Source organism: Euleptes europaea, chromosome 6 (assembly GCF_029931775.1).
Source record: "Euleptes europaea isolate rEulEur1 chromosome 6, rEulEur1.hap1, whole genome shotgun sequence".
NCBI classification, from domain to species: domain Eukaryota; kingdom Metazoa; phylum Chordata; class Lepidosauria; order Squamata; family Sphaerodactylidae; genus Euleptes; species Euleptes europaea.
Window position 1 is genome coordinate 82,947,874 of NC_079317.1, and position 18,874 is coordinate 82,966,747.

The window sequence follows — 18,874 nt, forward strand, 5'->3', positions numbered from 1 at the left end:
AGGAGCCTTGCCAGAATGGAGAGTCAGCTGGGGCAGGGATGGGATAACTGCCCTTTGAAAAGAGAGGCTCTGTTATCAAGCCCATGAGGAAGGTGGAGGACACAGCTCCAAAGTGTAGGAGAGCCGTTGTACTGGGAAATGTGAGGAACCAGGTGGTGCAGTCCTTTCTTCTTCCCAGTCCAAGGCCTGCAGGATCCTCCCTCAACTCCGTGACAGGACTGCAGAGAGTCAGCAAGCAGAGCTGAGGGGGAGGAGCTTCACACCTGCTTTTATCTAAATTAGATTACTGCAATTTGCTCTACATGATGCTGCTGATGAAAAGTGTTCGGAAACTTAAATTGGTGCAGAATGCTGCAGCCAGAACCTTGACTGGGGTGGGTCCTAGGGACTATATGACCGATCTTGGCCCATCAGCACTGGCTCCCAATTTGTTTCCGGGCACACTTCAAGGTGCTGGTGCTAACCTTTAAATCCCTATGTGGTTTGGAATTATCATAGTTGAAGGACAGCGTACTCCCTTATGAACAGGGTGCCAACCTTCAGGCAGAAGAAGAAGAAGAGTTGGTTTTTATATGCTGATTTTCTCTACCACTTAAGGAAGAATCAAACCAGCTTACAATCACCTTCCCTTCCCCACAACAGATACCCTGTCAGAAAGCTGTGACTAGCTCAAGGTCACCCAGCTGGCTTCATGTGTAGGAGTGAGGAAACCAACCTGGTTCACCAGATTTGCATCCACCACTCATGGGGAGGAGTGGGGAATCAAACCCGGTTCTCCAGATGAGAGTCCACAGCTCCAAACCACTGCTCTTAACCACTATACCACACTGGCTCTCCTGCTATTACAACTGATCTTAGGGTTGCCAAGTGCCAGGTGGTGGCAGGCAAACCCCCGCCAATCCACCTGGCTGCCCACCAACCAGCTGAGGGTCGGCAAGGCAACGACACATCACTTCCGGTTTACACCTGGAAGTGCCGCATCGCAAAGGGCCTTTTACCACTCAAACAGTTTGAGTGGTAAAAGGCCCTTTGCGATGCGGCACTTCCAGGTGTAAATGCAACGGCCCCTTGTGATGCGTTTTACACCCGGAAGTGCCGCATCGCAACGGGGCTTTTACCACTCAAACTCCCAGTTTGAGTGGTAAAGGCCCCTTGCGATGCAGCACTTCTGGGTGTAAACCGGAAGTGATACATCATTTCTGGGCACGTGCAACCCCCCGCCCTCCACTCCAAAAACCTCCCGCCGAAGGAGAAGGGGGAACCTGGTAAGCCTAACTGATCTCCAGCCGATAGAGACCAGTTCAACTGGAGAAAATGGCCGCTTTGGTAGTTGGACTCTATAGCATTAAAGTTCCTCCCCTCCCCAAGCCCCGCCCTCCTCAGCCTCTGCCCCAAAAGTGTTAGCAAAGAGGGACCTGGCAACCCTACTTATGAACCTACCTAAGCTCTAAAGTCATCTTCCAAGCCCCTGCTCCGTGGGGCCCCACCGTCTAGGATTGGGGGCCTGGCAAGCCAGGAGATGGCCTTTGGAATTCTCTCCGTAGGATGGTTTGTCTGTCCCCTTCTGTTGCCATCTTCCACTGGCAGTTGAAGACTTGTTTTGTTTGTCTTGGCATTCCCTCAGTAATCCTTCTGTCCTGCCCAATCTTTTAATTGTTGTTTTTATGTTTTTGTTGGTATTTTAGCTTTGATTTTAGTTGATTAACGATGTGTTTTGTTACGCATGTTTTAATTTGTTAGCTGCCTTGGTGGCCCTTATGAGGGCAGGAAGCTGGGTATAAATTTTGTACAATCAATCAATCAATCAATCGACCTTGAATAGCTACTATTTATTCTCTATCATGCTGGAAAACAAGCAATCAAAAGACAATGGTTTCCTTTTGCTGTGTGAAAGCCCCAAATGGATGCTTCTGTTTTTCAGCATGTTGGATGCATTTAAGTCAGTATTTGTGATACATGAACCACATTTTAAAGGCTAAGATATTTTCCCTTAGAAGTAATTAGATTTGGGTTTTGAATTAGTCCAGCCCAATCAGCTTGTTCTGTCAGACCTCGTCTTGACAGTTCCTGCTTAACATTTTAGGATTTTAAGTGAATTCATGCTCCTTGAAGCAGTCTAATTAATAAATCTTCAGAAATAGAACAAAGACTGACAGTGTTTAGACAAGAAAGGAAGACCAACAGGTTTGATTAATTGGAGTTTACTCAGAACCGCCGTAATTGCTGTTTACAAACCACATTAAAGCATATGTTAAATCTGGATGGTGTTTTGTTTTGTTGTTTTGTAAAACAGATGCAAGTTCATTTTGAAGTCAAATTACTGAATTAATAATGAAATCAAAGATACTGTGAAGGAGGCACCTTGAATGTCACCTTCTGTTTCCAACTCATTAAAAGGTTTGCTTGTATTCCAGTCTAGAAGTCAGGTTCAGCCCTTCATTAAGCATAAGATTTACACTGGATTTTTGATGTGGCCTAATCAAGAGACAAGAGCCCCGTGGCTCAGAGTGGTAAGTTGCAGTACTGCAGTCCAAGCTCTGCTCACGACCTGAGATCGATCCCAATGGAAGTTGGTTTCAGGTAGCCGGCTCAAGGTTGACTCAGCCTTCCATCCTTCTGAGGTTGGTAAAATGAGACCCAGCTTGCTGGGGGTAAGGAGAAGACGACTGGGGAAGGCACTGGCAAACCACCCCGTAAACAAAGTCTGCCTAGTAAACGTTGGGATGTGACATCACCCCATGACTTGGTGCTTGCACAGGGGACCTTTACCTTTTTTTTTTTTAACCTAATCAAGATTGGTCGTTTTTGCCTTCAGAAGTCCACACGTTTTGCTAAAATTCAGAATCCTCTGTTTGAAAATGTAAATTTTATGAAAAGCAACAACAAAAAATGGAAACACACAATTTGTACTGGGAGGGTGAAATCTGCAACCTCTACTAGGAGTTAAAAAGGAGGAGCTTGCCCAAATGTACACACACACACACACACACGTACAAACCGTGTGTTTTCATTTTTCCACTTATGTTTTGTGTTGTGGAAGTTTTGCTTTTCTTAACATTTAATTCCTTCAGGTAAAGACTTGTAGGAAGGGAAAGGGAAAGAGAGCCTGTGTTTTCTCTTGTCCCATTATTACCTCAGGGTTTTTTTATCTCTTCTGTTTAGCGCTTTAGGGCCTGGAAGCCTGTCTCCGTGTTACTTTTCCTGAGCTTTGCAGACAGCGCAGGCTGTAAACTAACAAACAAACAAAAAAGCCTGGAGGTAATTTAATACAACTGCATTGTATTTTATATATATTTATTATTTATTAAGTGCCTCAAAACAGCTTAGGTGCTTTAAAGTGATGAAAGAGGCAGCTCCTGCCCTCAGGTTTATAGCGCAAGGCAGAAATTGCACATGCATTGTAAAGCACACCAAGGTTAGGATGCCATCATAAATCCACCCTCCTGCATGGCCATCAGTCGATTCAGACTCCTGACACCAGCACATTTTAAAAATCCCTTTCTGCTATTCACAGTAATAGCGGGAGAGGAACTGAAAAGCATTTTAAAAGGCATGTGTGAATTCGTTCTAAGTACTGAGGTAGGGGGCTCCATACCCCAAAATTGCAATACATTGGTCATATAAAAGACTTTCACCTGTGGGTGTGTAGATTATAATCTATTACAAGAAGAACTGCATCACAGCAGAGCTATCATTATCTGGTTAAATCCATATCTCATTTACTTTCATTCCCTTAAAAAGAGACCGAAGTCGATACAAATGGTGGACTTCCTTGGTGGTCTCCCATCCAAGTACTAAACAGGGCCAACCCTGCTTAGCTTCCAAGGTCTATCGAGATTGGCTAGCCTGGGCCATCCAGGTCAGGTCACAGATAATATTCTTTTCCTCGATTCCCTTCCTTTACTTTTCTGGAATTTTGCTCTGTGCTGCATTTAACTTCTTAATTCCAGTTTAAAATTAATTCAAAATTGAAGCATGCACAGTTTGCCCTAGGTTTTAGTTCCTTCAGCTTATTGGGACCACACACGCACATACACTCATACAGGGATCAAGATACAAATTAACAGAATTAATTGAAAGCTTTGGCAAACTTCACACATCCCCCCACATCTAATAACATGCCTGTACTGTTCCTCTGTTTCTTGGTTTCGGTTTCTTGTTCCTTACTTTTAGTTCAGTAAAATGGGGTTGACTTTATCCTGGCTTTTCACCTAGTGTTGCCAACTCCACCTTGGAAATGTTTTGGAGATTTGGGGGTGGGGTTTGGTGAGGGGAAGGACCCTCAGTATAATGCCATAGAGGCTAACCCTCCAAACCAGCCATTTCCTCCAGGGAAATTGATTTCTGTGGTCTGGAGATCAATAGTAATTCCAGGAGATATCCAGATCCCACCTGGGGTTTGGCAAAACCTATTCTCAGCTATTCTTAGGCTACCAACGTCTGTACTGATGAGGCCACATTTATAACACAACACGGTGTAGTTTTTATTCAGGACAGTGGAGAGTTCCCAGTGCGGCCGTTCCAGCTAGGTAATTTGGCATTCCACAATCCATAGAGAAATTTGGGTGACGAGGATTGGCTGAACATTCGTCCACTTCTTCCTAACATCAGACTGAAGGTGGTTCTATGTTGGCAGCTTTACATATAGATGTAAAGTCCTTGAGACACAACTGTTACAAGCCTTTTGAGGACATTGCAAGGAGGAAAGGAGTACCCATCATCTTGTGATCTTGAACAGCAAAGCTTTTTCTTGCCTCCCAGCATATGTTGGATGTAATTAGGCAATGGCCCAGATAAAAGGCCTTGTAAACATCCTGAATCCGTGCCACATTCTTCTTGTCTCAGCAGCTGCCAAATACCTAAATGCATATCGGAGCCAAATGGCCTAAATATATAAAATGGATCTCTGAACACAGTGTTTTCCTGATACAGTATATAAATAGTGGATGGACAAACCTGGGGGGGGGGGCTTCATGATCACTTTCCAAACACAATGCTCAGCCAGCCTATTTTCTCTTCACAGTAGAAATGGGAGACCAGATGGCATGGTTTTCCAGGAGAGCATGCAGGAAAAGAGCCATCTTTTGTTTATCCTGGAGCTATAAGGATGAAACCCAGTGGAGTCTGCTATATTGATTTCATTCAGTTTATGAAGTTTGGGTCATCATCTCCCAAATGCCACGGCATTTACTGCAACTTGTGGTTCTGTGTTTGCCCACTTGATCTCATAGGTGCCAGAGTTTAGTTTACAGCTGGGGAAGCAAATACAAATTGACTGCACGTTGATACTCTATGATTGTTTCTTGTGTCTAACTTTTGCATGGGAAATTGAATACAAGATGCTGGAGTCAGAAAGGTTAACATGGAAAACAGGGGTGGATTGCTAAGCAAAAATTGCCCTGGAAATCCCCCCCCCCCAGCCACACACCCTAGAAAAAGATGGGTCTCTTGCCATGAGCGAGCTGGCTGCCCCAGCCCCATGAGGGGTGAGCAAGCCATGGAGGCCAAAGAGTTGGCTTGCTGGCTTGCTTACAGTGGCTCACCCATCCCATATGGGGTCAGGACAGCCAGCTTTCTTGCAGGACCTTGCTTGGGGCTGGGTGGCCTTTTGTGGGGAGGCATCCTTCAGGCCACTGGCCCACTGACATTTTCCCCAGTGGCCTTAATGGCCAATCCACCCCTGGCAGAAAGGAGCTAGCAAAAAGGCACTATAGATAATGAGTGAGATTTCTCTTTCTTATCTGACTTTTTCATGTGGGACTAGAATCTGGGAGACCCACATTTGACCTGGAGCTAGTCACACACTCACAGCCTAACCTACCTTACATGGTCACTCTGAGGATAAAACAGAGGAGAGGAGAATGCTGTATGCTGCTTTGGGTCCCGATTGGGGGGGGAAAGGCAAGGTATAAATGAAGTAAATAAACTCTTGTTATTCATTCAAGGTGCTGGTATCAATCATTAAAACCCTATACAGATACAGCTTAGGACCAGTATACCTTAAGGACTGCTTATTCCCATATGAAGCTACCTGACCATAACAGTCATCTCCAGAAGCCCTAGTTCAGGTGCCCCTGTCATCTGGGACTAGATGGGTGGCAACCCAAGAAAGGACCTTCTTGGTCATGGCACCAAAACGGTGTAATTCCCCTCCCAGGGAGATTTACCTTCTGCCAGTGGGTGTAGATGTTTTGTTTTGTTTGCCATTCCTTTGCTGCTTTGAATAAACAATTAACTAATAAAATGAAAGCGAAATAAGACATTCAGAGATGTATAATATGCAAAATTCATTATGATTCATGGACAAGCTTTGTAGAAGCAATCTATCATTCTCTTTTTACCAAGGCATGGAAATACATACTTCTTTTTCCATTGGTTTTTTTAAATGCCTAGTCTACCATATCTTTGAATAAGCAACCAAAAGTTTAAAATGTGCCATATTAAAACCATCTCAAATCAAATGCTATGAATCAACCCAACTATCATGCCAAGGTCACTCCACATGTTTCATCACCACCATTATGATCTCCCTACCAGCTTCAGTCAAAGCACTATATCAGCAAAAAGTAACAGCTTTGAAAGGTATTTAGAACGTTTTGTACATGACAGTAAAATCCCTTTTTAGTTCTCATGTCTGTAATATAAATGCAGTGTGCACATTTTATTTAAAAATAGCTCCCCCTAGCCTGCATTTATAACATCCAAGCATTTCTACAAATAATGCAAGAGGTTCAAAGATTCTGTTAATACCACTTGTGAAAATCTATTAAGCTTGGATTTTAGCTAGTCTCCAAGGAAATGAAAGTTCGCGAAATGTAGAGAAGCCAATAAGTATGCCTCTGTAATGTGCATTTCTTGTCTGGATGTAACACATTAAAAGGATAAATTCAGAACTGTGGTGTCAGTCTAAGATTGTGATAGCCGTAAGAAGCAAAGAGCATGCTTTCCTAGTGAGACACAGGGTAACATATATGTTGTTTGCCCTTCTTGCCTCTTTATAAGATGTTTTATTAAAGTTGAAACATTGTATTTGTATTTACTTCATGCGACCCCACCGATGGTTGATTAGCAAGGTACTCAGAACAGACTGTTCATAGATTAAAGAGCAGTCGCAGATTATAAACCTGTACCCTTTAGAAGCTGATAAACTGAAAATGTTGGCTATGTTGAAGTACCTAAATTGGTCAATTTATTTGTTTCTAGGTATGGCAGTGTGGAGGTAGTGTTGAAGTTCTACCTTGCTCTAGGATTGCCCATATCGAGCGAGCTCATAAGCCATATACAGAAGATCTCACAGCTCATGTCCGAAGAAATGCACTAAGAGTGGCCGAAGTCTGGATGGATGAATTTAAAAGCCATGTTTATATGGCATGGAATATTCCCCAAGAGGTGGGTTGTGAATTATCATGGATATGGCCACAAACCCAAAGTTCTTTGTTTGGAGTAGTTGGTCTCTGTTGCCTGTTGTTTCAGTGGAGAGATTGGGAAACCCCTCTCTACCTTTAGATATGAAAACCTGGGAGGACAAGCAGCTTGCTCAGAGAAAATAATGAGCCCATGTATAAATTATCCACATTTAATCAATCATGTTCAAGTGATCAAATTGAGCACTTGTATCAAAGACCTACTTTGGCATATTGGATAAAGTACTTGTTATGGAAGTAAACTTGTTATGGAAAAGAGTTAAGTTTCACAGTTTTCAGGCTAGCATCTGTGTCCTAGCTTGGCAAAACCATCCTATTTTATTCAAACTGAGGGAAGATGTTACGGCTTCCCAGGGGCTGTTTCAGTGCTTGAGAAAGGATGTACAGAGCAGGGACAAGAGCATCTGGTCCTGCTGTGGGCCCGATCAGAACTGGGCCCTCACAGCATTTTTAAATGCCCCCCCTAAAATGGTAGCATCCCCAGGGACACTAAGTCAAATCCAGGCTAAGATGTAGTAAAGTAAAAGTAAAGGTCCCCTGTGCAAGCATCGGCTCATTCCTGACCGATGGGGTGATGTCACATCCCAACGTTTACTAGGCAGACTTTGTTTATGGGGTGGTTTGCCAGTGCCTTCCCCAGTCATCTTCCTTTTACCCCCAGCAAGCTGGGTACTCATTTTACCGACCTCGGAAGTAGGGAAGGCTGAGTCAACCTTGAGCCGGCTACCTGAAACCAACTTCTGTCGGGATCGAACTCAGGTCGTGAGCAGAGTTTGGACTGCAGTACTGCAGCTTTACCACTCTGTGCCACGGGGTTCACTAAGATGTAGTAGGGCTCCCAATAAGTTAGCGTCCTTGTGACCGACACAGGGATGCTGCCACCATTTTAAAACCTAAAATGGATGATTTAAAAATGCTGTGAAGGCCCAATCCTGATCATGCCCACAACATGGCAGGATGAAGTGCTGTTGCCCCCACCCCACCCCCAACTCCATTTCAAGGGCTGAAACAGCCATTTTGGAATGAAAAGGCATGTGGGGTACAAGAGTACCTCAGCCCTCTGGCCGCAGTCCTGAACAGGACTGGACCCTCATGGCATTTTTCAATAACCCATTTTAGGCGTAAAAATGGTGGTGGCATTCCCATGTCAGAAACAATGATGTCATCACATCTACTTTGACCCCAAGCCAAAGCTCTACCATACTTCCTATAGATGAATTTGCATTGCTATGAAGAACATAAGAATTTGCCTTGTTATGTGATGACCACTTTACAAAAAGTGTAGCTGACTACAGGCCATTTATTTTGTTTTACTCTGTTTCTGATAAATACCTGATTTCCTAGAGGCCTCAATGAACAACTTAGGAACTTTAATAGAAATTGGTGTGATTCTGATTTCAACTAACTGGGGACCCCCACATTCTTTTCCTGTTAATAAAATATGCTGTCTCAGAAATCAAATAGTTGCTACCTAGCAACTCCCTGAGTCTCCTTAGACATTCCATGGCATTTTGGCATTATTATATGCATATAGGGTTGTCAGATCCCCCTCTGGCCATTGGTGGGGGAATAGGGGGGGTAGGGTTGTCAGATTTAAGTTGGGGAACTCCTAGAGATTTGGGGATGGAGCCTGAGGAGGACAGGGACCTCAGTGGGGTACAGTGCCACAGAGTCTACCCTACAAAGCAGGCATTTTCTCTAGGGGAACTGATCTCTGTAGTCCAGAGATGAGCTGTAATTCCGGGGGATTCCCCAGGTCCTACCTGGAGGTTGGCAACCCTATATGCATAATAGTGATAGTATTCATAATGGTATTATCAGCATGATTGTATGTTTATCACTAGATTGTTTTTCCAGATCTGCATTCACAGATCAATAGTTCAAGCTTAGATTAGATTGAAACTTTCTCTCTGAATTACTTGACGTTTATTTTTGAATATGAGCTTTATTCTTTTTAATCATCTGCCTCTGTGGTGTCCATCTTCTGAATTCTCAAATGCCTCTCTGTTCTCCCTAAGCACAAGAATGTGTGAGTGGGGTTGAAGGCTTTTGCTGTAGTAAGCCTTAACCCTTGCTTGCTTTTCTTTTGCTGCATGGTTCTTCTTTCATTGTGAAGGGGTTTTCTATAAGTTTTGAAATATTTAAAGTTGTTTTTGTCCTCTCAATGCAAACATAGGTCTATTATTTTTTGTTGAAATTCCTTTTAACTTCATTTTGCAATCCTCCAAATTCATACAGTGGCTTTCCCTGAGGAAGAAACCCATTTTCCCCTCAACATTTAAAACTTCAAAGTTTTGGTCTCCATTCTAGATTTTCTGGTCCTTGAACCGGCTACCTGAAACTGACTTCTGTCAGGATTGAACTGAGGTCATGAGCAGAGCTTTGACTGCAGTACTGCAGTTTACCACTCTGGGCCCAGGGCTCCTAGGCTTCTCATTTACCTTTTTTAAAAAGATGGTTAAAAATACCATTTATGCCATCTCAGTTTCTGATTTATCTGTGCAGCCATAAAAACAATAAACATGGTTTGTTGAAAAATAAAAAAGGAAAACCAGAGATAATCAGTGTTTCATCAACATATTTTGCAAAAGTGTCTTGGAGACTGCATGTGACCCAAATGTTGCTGCTGCTGCTTTTTCTCCTCCTCCTCCTCCTCCTCAAGACCAGAAGAGGCTAATGGTGTACTGAAATTTTAGCTGTTTCACACTGAATTTAATTTAAAAGGATGAGTAATGCAGGATCTAAAAAGGCAGGATCTAAATTGACTTGAATGCCAAGCAAAGCATGGTTTTGTTATATAATATTTTTGTCCGAGAATAATTACATAAGCGCCAAAAGATATCAATTCTGCCCTTCAGCTCAGGTAACTGCATTTATGAAATCATGATTCCATGCTATAAAGTTTGTTTTGACACATGTCACTGAGAAGCATCTTTTCATTTCCAGGCATTTTTAAGGGTGCACACAACAGTGTTGACACACAAGCCAGTTTCCATTTGAGGGGGGCGATCTCTATTGTAGGGTTGCCAGGTCCCTCTTTGCCAGCGGTGGGAGGTTTTTGGGGCAGAGCCTGAGGAGGGCGGGGACCTCAATGCCATAGATTGGCCAATTGTCATAGCGGACATTTTCTCCAGGGGAACTGATCTCTATCAGCTGGAGATCAGTTGTAATAGCAGGAGATCTCCAGCTAGTGCCTGGAGGTTGGCAACCCTACTCTATTGCCCTGTGTAGTAATAATGCTCCTGATATTCTGGCCATGGCTAAGAGCTTTGGGAGTGGGCCTGAGTGCCTCAGCATTCTTCTCTCTCTTGCGTATAAGCCCACAATGACTAGGCCCATTGACAATGGTCCCATGTGCCAAGCATCACAGTGCAGCTGTGGGAAGAGCCATAGCTCAGTGGTAGAGCATCTGCTTGGCATGCAGAAGGTCCCAGGTTCAATCCCTGGCATCTCCAGTTAAAGGGACTAGGCAAATAGGTGATGTGAAAGACCTCTACCTGAGACCCTGGAGAACCGCTGCCAGTCTGAGTAGACAATACTGCCTTTGATGGATCAAGGGCCTGATTCAGTAGAAGGCAGCTTCATGTGTTTACGTGATTTTCTACCAACCACCACGAGCCCGAAGAAAAGAAATTCCAGCCCTTTTCCTGTAGGGTTATAAAGACTACAAGTATTTATTACCCGAACAAGGCCCTCTGTTAATCTACCAGACGATGATATTTTTATGTAAAGTTTATTTATTCCTGTGTTTTGTTCAAGTATTTCGAGCTGTATGCAAGGAACGTAGTCTACAGTAAAAACGTCTAATTTTACTTCCTGTCAAACGCTAGCCCTGAATTTGCATTTAGATGCCTCTCTAAGAAATCTCCACTGTATAGCTATAATGAGATAAATTATTGATCTCCACTTACGGGCTCTTTATGAAACTCGTGCATCTTGAACTCAGCAGAAGAGTGTTACACCAGCCGAGACCGAACCATATAAAATGTAATAAAAAGGGAACAGGGGGATGTTTTGCAAATGCTCTTAATAAGAGCACTTACTGAAATGTTTGTATCAACACACACAAAAAGGGGTTGGCCAACAACTGAAAAAGGTGCGCGGGATTTTTCATCTTTATAATGAAATAAAGAGGCCAAACTTCATAATTTGCCAGAAAATTGAATCTATAAAATACTCTATGTTTTCCCCCCCAAACAGAACAGCAGTTTCCAGGGCAACTTGCTATGTGGTGCCAATTATTTGGGGATCTGGAAATTGCTTTAAAAGAACTTTATTGTGGAAACAGTTAAGAGCCAGATTCAAAATCTTCTGAAGTCAGTGGGATGTTTTCCATCGATTACGAAGGGCCCTGGATCAGGCCCAAAATAGCAGGAAATATAATTTTTATCTTTAAACACTCAGAAATACCTCAGACTTTTAACGAAATATCTATTGATCTCAGGAACACATTAAACTAAATATGTTAATGGTGCTTATATATGTATCTTTGTGTTACAGTTTCTCATGAGAGCCAGCGTGGTGTAGTGGTTAAGAGCAGTGGTTAGGAGCGGTGGACTCTAATCTGGAGAACCAGGTTTGATTCCCCACTCCTCCACATGAGCGGCGGACTCTTAATCTGGTGATCCGGGTTGATTTCCCCACTCCTTCACATGAAGCCAGCTGGGTGACCTTGGGCTAGTCACAGCTCTCTTAGAGCTCTCTCAGCCCCACCTATCTCACATGGTGTTTGTTGTAGGGAGAGGAAGGGAAGATGATTGTAAGCCAGTTTGATTCTTCCTTAAGTGGTAGAGAAAGTCGGCATATAAAAACCAACTCTTCTTTTTCTTCTTCTTCTTCTCATTGAACTGTGGAAAGTAGTTATGGCTGCAGTCCTAAGTACACTTTCCTGAGAGTAAGCTCCATTGAATAACATGGATTTAATTATAGGTGGACCTACATTGGCTTGCTCCCTAAAGTGTATTATAAACTAAACAGCCAGAGAGTAGGGGAGCAGCTTTTATATCTCTCACATGTTTTCTAACCCATGTGTACAGGATTCTGGAATTGACATTGGTGATATTTCTGAAAGGAAGGCTTTGAGGAAGAAGCTGCAGTGCAAGACCTTCCGATGGTATCTTGTGAGCGTCTATCCAGAAATGAGAATGTACTCAGACACTGTTGCCTATGGCGTGGTAAGAGTCTTTCTTCTTTACCTTGAGCATTCGTAAGGGAAATTATTTCTGCAGATGGACTGAAAGTTCCAGATAAAAACTTTGGGACAGACTTGGGGTCATCATGAATTGCTTGGCACATGGCTTTCTGGTGCACAGCAAAGCGCTACTGTCCCTTGCACTTATAATACAGACTGCTGTAGTCTCGCCATCTCTTTTTCGCTTTGATGTAATTCTGAACATCTGATCGTTGGAAATGCAGCGGATCTGGGTAAATGAACGCAAGCTTGAAAACGGTGTTGCCCCATCAATGGTCCGCTTGTAGGAGCGTAGACCAGGCCTCAGCCGCCTCATTAAAAAGGAGCTGTCTCAAGGAAAGAAAAACGTTAGTCAAGGGATGGAACACCTTTTCCCAAATGTGGCAACTAATTACCTGAAATAATGAGGTGCTTTCTGGGATGGCCGCCTGGCTCCAATTAACTAATGAGGGCCAAGGTCATGGTAGTGAAGAGAGGAAACTAATTCCAGAAACTCTTTATTTGCAGTCCTACCCCAAAAGGTAAAAAGGTGATGAACACTCTTTCCCAAAGATGATTAGTTAATTGCTGTGCTATCCAGGTGATATAAGTAAAACATTTGTCTCTCCCCAGCCTGCAGCACTGCCTGACATCTGTGGTTGAATCCTCCCTCCCTCTAGTACATTTGTATCTTGTACTTCCTCCAAGCCTCTCAAAAGGGCAAACATTGTTTGTTTGCTTGTTTATTTAATTTATACCCCGCCTTTCCCCCTAATGAACACCCAAGGCAGCTTATTCTCCTCTCCTCCAATTTATCCTCACAATAACCCTATGATGTAGGTTAGGCTGAGAGGGTATGACTGGTGCAAGGTCACCCAGTGCGCTTTCATGACTCGAGTGGAGGGGCTGTGGCTCAGTGGCATGCAGAAGGTCCCAGGTGCAATCCCTGGCATCTCCAGTTAAAGAGACTAGGCAAGTAGGTGATGTGAAACACCTCTGCCCGAGACCCTGGAGAGCTAGCTGCTGTCGGTCTGAGTAGACAATACTGACTTTGATGGACCAAGGGTCTGATTCAGTATAAGGCAGCTTCATGTGTTCATGTGTTCATGTGAGTGGGGATTCAAACTTGGGTCTCCCAGATACTGGTCCAGCACTCTTAACCACTACATCACACCGGCTCTCTCTTCAACCACCCTGTGAGGTAGGTTGGACTAAAACAGTGAGTAGCCCAGGTCTTCCAGATTGCAGTTCAACATCTAACTTGATGACCCTGGTGATCCCTTCCAACTCTATGATTCTATGATACCGCACCATGCTAGCACCCCTCCGTAGGAGTCTGTATCACCCGTCTGGTCTGGGAGCAGTGCGTCAAAACATTTGTCTCTGTTTGTTTGTCTAGTTTTGACAAAACCTTTTGTTTATTTGTTTGTTTGTCTAGTTATTTGATGAGTCAGTATTCAAAAGGACATCTGGATTAGTGGCTCAGGAGCAATAATACGTTAGTGGGGGGGCAGATCACTGCCTTTCACTGCTGCCCTTTTTATTCAACATCTTCAGCCTAGATTCCGCAGGAACTTTTCAGAAGCGCTTCTCTCTCTTTAAGCACCTTCTGGAAGCATTTTGGGAAGCTGCTTAAAAAGAAGCTATTGGAGTAGAAGGGAAGAAATTAAATGCAGACCTAGGGATAAATGTGTACTAGGGAAAGGGTTTAGCAAAGGCAAGCCTTTGACATATTCATGGCATCAAAGCTAGGGCTGTTTCGCTCATTACGTTTTACAACAGGGATCTCCGATATCATGCCTGTGGGCACCAAGGTGCCCAACGACAACCTTCCAGGTGTTCACCAACTGTTTTTAGAAAGTGGGCAGGACCAGGGTGGGGCTTTTGCCCAGAAACACTTCTGATTGGCTGTGCCGATTTTTAAAAACATTGCTTTGGCAGCAGGTGCCACCACAGCACAAGGATCGTCACTGTGTGACTGAAGGTAAGCTGCGGCAGCCATTTTGGGGCTGGTTCCACCTCCTGTAGCAGCCGTTTTGCAGTTGTGCCTACTTCACTGTGTCAGAATTTCAAATGTGCCCGTGGGCTGGAAAATGTTGGAGAACCCTGACATAATACACTCTAGCGTAATAGCGTATAATATCTCAGGATGTTCATTTTTTCCAGAACTTGGAAAAGCATTCAAAAGATTTTTTTAATTTCAGCAGTTCTAGCCCAATGATTGCCATCCCTGCTCCACAACCACGAGGGTTAAAGGTGTTTAGCCCTTTCCTTTTGTTAAAATGGAAGCAGAGGGGTTTGGGCTTCTCTTAAAGTTCAGGAGATAAGGTTAAGTTGCCTCTAGTATGCTCCATTGCTAATACTGTCTTGGTCTCAGACAGACATAGATCTCCTAACACAGTATGCAAGATAATGCACTATAAATTTAACATCTGTAGGATGAATTTGACATTTATGTATTCAAATTGCACATAAGGGTCATTCTGTTACACACTAAAATTTCTTCATAGTCTTCAAAAATTGTCTCTGCTTTGGCTTCATAATTTCCTCACTTGAACATCATATACAACATAGGTGCACATTAAAGTATGAAAAACTGTGACATTGCAACATTAAAAATATAATAAGGGCAACTTGTTTTAGCTAGTGTAAAGAACATGCACTGAGAACTGAGCAAACATCAGCATGTATGCTCACACCATGGGTTTTAGCGGGCAAAGCATGTTTAGGTTCACAAGAGTAAGATGGCTAATGGTAATAGTAATGTTTGCTAATCAGCCTTCTTTTTTAAAAAAATATCAAGTCAGCTCAGAATTTCATTAAATGCGAGGAGGCTTCTGACATGTTGCTAGGAATGAGGTCAAAGGCATCTTTGATCATAGATATAAATAGAAACAAAAAAAATGGCAGTGAAATAACTGGATTTTCTGTCACACACTTGTTGGATTAATCCAACATTTATTTGACAAGCATAAATTAAAAGCTCAGATCAGTCCTGCAAAGGTAGCCAGATTTCTTACAGCAGCTCTGAAGGAAAGCTTATATGCTAAAGAGTGTTTGTGCTAGACATGAAATTGACTTGACACAGTAAAGCCCAATAGTGAATGCAACTGTTCAATGACTACCTTACTATACTTTTGGATACTTGTGAGCATTGCTTTTTGTAAAATCACTTTGTGTATGGAGCCTTTATATTTGTAACTGGTTTTAGACAGCCCTGAGGTTCCATACAGTTCCATGACTTTCACTGGATTTGCTTATTAAGCAAAGAATTCAAGAATGTTTTGATCCGGGCTGATGTCTTTTAGGAAGCTGAAGTCCCCTTGGTATTGTTATTAAAGACTCTGGAACCTCACACAAAGAGCTTCAATTTCTTTGGAAGACAAAGGCAGTTTTGCTCAGGAGGCTGACGAAGATCATAAGAAGAACAGTCCTAAATCTACTTGTGATGTGGGAATCATAGTAAAGGTCTCTGGAGGTATATTTAAAATGGGGGTGTGCATTCGGATATGTCGAACTGAAAAAGAGGCACCATTTCAATGGAACTGAAAAGGCAAATCTGAAAAAGGCAGATTTCCCCCCCCCCCCAGATTTTTCAGGTCCATTTTACCCTAGGAGAATATTTGTGAAGCTCTAGGGAGGCTGTGGTTTGAGCTAGAGGCATCAAATTTTCAGGCATCAAATGGGCCTACATTTTGACTCCATTTGGGAACCCATAAAATTGGACCTCCTGACCCAATCTTCACCAAGGGTTTGTGTAAGGAGAGTCACCAGCAGATATACTGTAAATTTGGTGCCTCTATCTTGAAAAATAGCCCCCCAGAGCCCCACAAAGGTCAGAGCTGATAATCAAAGAGAAAATTTTAAGGAATAAGAAAATTTTAAGTATAAAGAAACTATTGGAAAATCTTTGTGGGGCTCTGGGTTGTGTGGTTTTTGGAGGTAGAAACACCAAATTTACAGCACAGCTGCTGGTCACTCTCCTTACAAGAACCCCCCAATTTTGGTTAAGATTGGGTCAGGGGGTCCAATTTTATGGGGGCCCATTTTTTCTCCATTGGAAACAATGGAGAATGGATGGGGCACCCTTTTTGGGGGCCCATAAAATTGAACCCCCTGACCTAATCTTTACCAAACTTGTGGGTTCTTCTAAGGAGAGTCATCTGAAGCTACGCTGCAAATATGGGGGCTCTACCTTCAAAAACCATCCCCCCAGAGTCCCACAAAGCTTTCCCATAGGATTTAATTGGCCCCAAAATTTTGAGATATTCTAAAAAATCCGGGGGGAAACCCATATTGGTATGAAGATTCAGCTCTTTTGGATTTTCTGAAAAATTTCAGATCTATTAAACCCAAATCCAAAAAACATCGGAAAAAGATTTGGTGCACACCCCTAATCTAAAGGGGTAGCCATGTTGTAGCACGTTGTAACAAAAGTCCCATGGCACCTTAAAAGCTAACAACATTTCTTTCAATATGAGTTTTTGTGAGTCATTGTTCACATAATCAGGTACTAGATTTTTGGGGAACTGTAAGCTGTACAATTACTGATCATTATGCAATACTGCATTATATTTTAATACGATATTTTTAAGCTTTGGATTTCATCCCTCTAATACTTAAAATATTATTGCAAAGAGTTAGCTGTGCTCAAACGTAATACTATACTAGCCCTGCAATAACAAGTTATCTTCTGTTTCTCTGTCTTTTTTGTACTTCTCTGTTTTCTGTAGCTGCAGAATTCCCTAAAAAGTGATTTGTGCCTTGATCAGGGGCCAGACACAGAAAATATTCCAATCATGTATATCTGCCATGGAATGACACCACAGGTTAGTGAGACTAATGATCTTCTATCTTGCTGCTGTTTTTAGTCGGTTGTGTGGGAGGGACCATATTGTAACTGTCAGTGGGTTTTTTTCTTTACTACAATACCTCCTTAGGGTGTTTATTAGCTATTTTTTTTAGGATGGGAACAGTAGTTGTGCCTAGATGTGAAAAACCACTGGTGTATTAATTAGTCAAGGAGCCTCATTTATTCATTCTGGAAGAATCTGAGCAAAAGAAATTATTTGGGACTATGTTTATCAAGAACTGTTGATGCATACTTTTATTACTGATCTTTAAAAAAAAACAGAATCCCTAATGTGAATGGGATGATAAGTATTCAAGGATATATATTTCCTCTCTTGAATTACTATACCTTTGAAATTCCAGCAACGTGATTTTGAAACCAAATCAACATCTGTAGTCTCCTTGAAGTAAGATTTTAGAACACACATTGCTTCTTGCACTAATTACGCCCCAGTACATATTAAACAAAAAAGATATTGTAGCTCTTTTTGGTCTACAAAAAAAAAAAAAAAAAACCCCTCCAACCCAGCAAAGATTCAAAACTAATCATTGACAGACCATGTACTGTGCTGTCTCGCTAAAGAGTTGCACTGAGGTGTTGTCCCATAACTTGTACCATCGGGTGTTTTTTGGGGGGTGGGGTCTCAGGGTGCTGTTGACTAGGGGTAAGAAAAGATTTGTGTCTGCAAGTGTTGCCTTAAATTTGAAAGACCATATGAAATACAAGACGTGTTTGTGTTTGTGCGTTTATGTTTGTGCATTGTTGTGTAATTATCACTCGTCTCTGAGTTTTTGAATTTGCGAAATTAGTTTTTAAAATATTTGTATGTTACATGCTTATGTGTATGACGCAATAACGTCTTCCTTTATGTTATTTAACAAAACATTAAAGATGTAGGATAGGATTGTATTGTGGTCTATACTATAATTGAAATAATTAATTGCTGGCGTGGTGTACTGGTTAAGAGCGATGGAGTCTGATCTGGAGAACCGGGTTTGATCACATGAGCGGTGGAGGCTAATCTGGTGAAATGGATTTGTTTTCCTACTCCTACACAAAAAGCCTGCTGGGTGACCTTGGGTGACCTTGGGCAAGTCACACTCTCTCAGCCCCACCTACCTCACAGGGTGTCTGTTGTGGGGAGAAGAAGGGAAGGTGATTGTAAGCCGGTTTGAGTCTTCCTTAAGTGGTAGAGAAAGTCGGCATATAAAAACCAACTCTTCCTCTTCTTCTTAAAATCAAAGTATTTTATCAAATAATGTTCATCTGTGTGGCTTCTATGCAGTCCCACATTGGGACTGCGCAGGCGCAGGCCAGCCACAGATAAGATTTGTCAGCTTCTAGCAAAATCTAAGAGAGTGCTCCCCCTCCCCTTGGGGCATGCAATCTTCCCGCCCCTCGGTCACATGACCCAAGGGGGAGGGAGCA

General features: G+C 42.6%; 1 protein-coding gene across 1 annotated transcript in view; it reads left to right on the forward strand.

Annotated features, from left to right (window-relative positions):
- The window catches only part of GALNT18 (polypeptide N-acetylgalactosaminyltransferase 18), a 362,192-nt gene that overhangs the window by 284,835 nt on the left and 58,483 nt on the right, over nucleotides 1-18,874 (forward strand). The window contains exons 7-9 of the mRNA XM_056851671.1: nucleotides 7,204-7,389; nucleotides 12,461-12,598; nucleotides 17,328-17,423. Of these exons, the coding sequence (XP_056707649.1) occupies nucleotides 7,204-7,389; nucleotides 12,461-12,598; nucleotides 17,328-17,423 (420 nt within the window). The remainder of the gene's footprint in view (nucleotides 1-7,203; nucleotides 7,390-12,460; nucleotides 12,599-17,327; nucleotides 17,424-18,874) is intronic.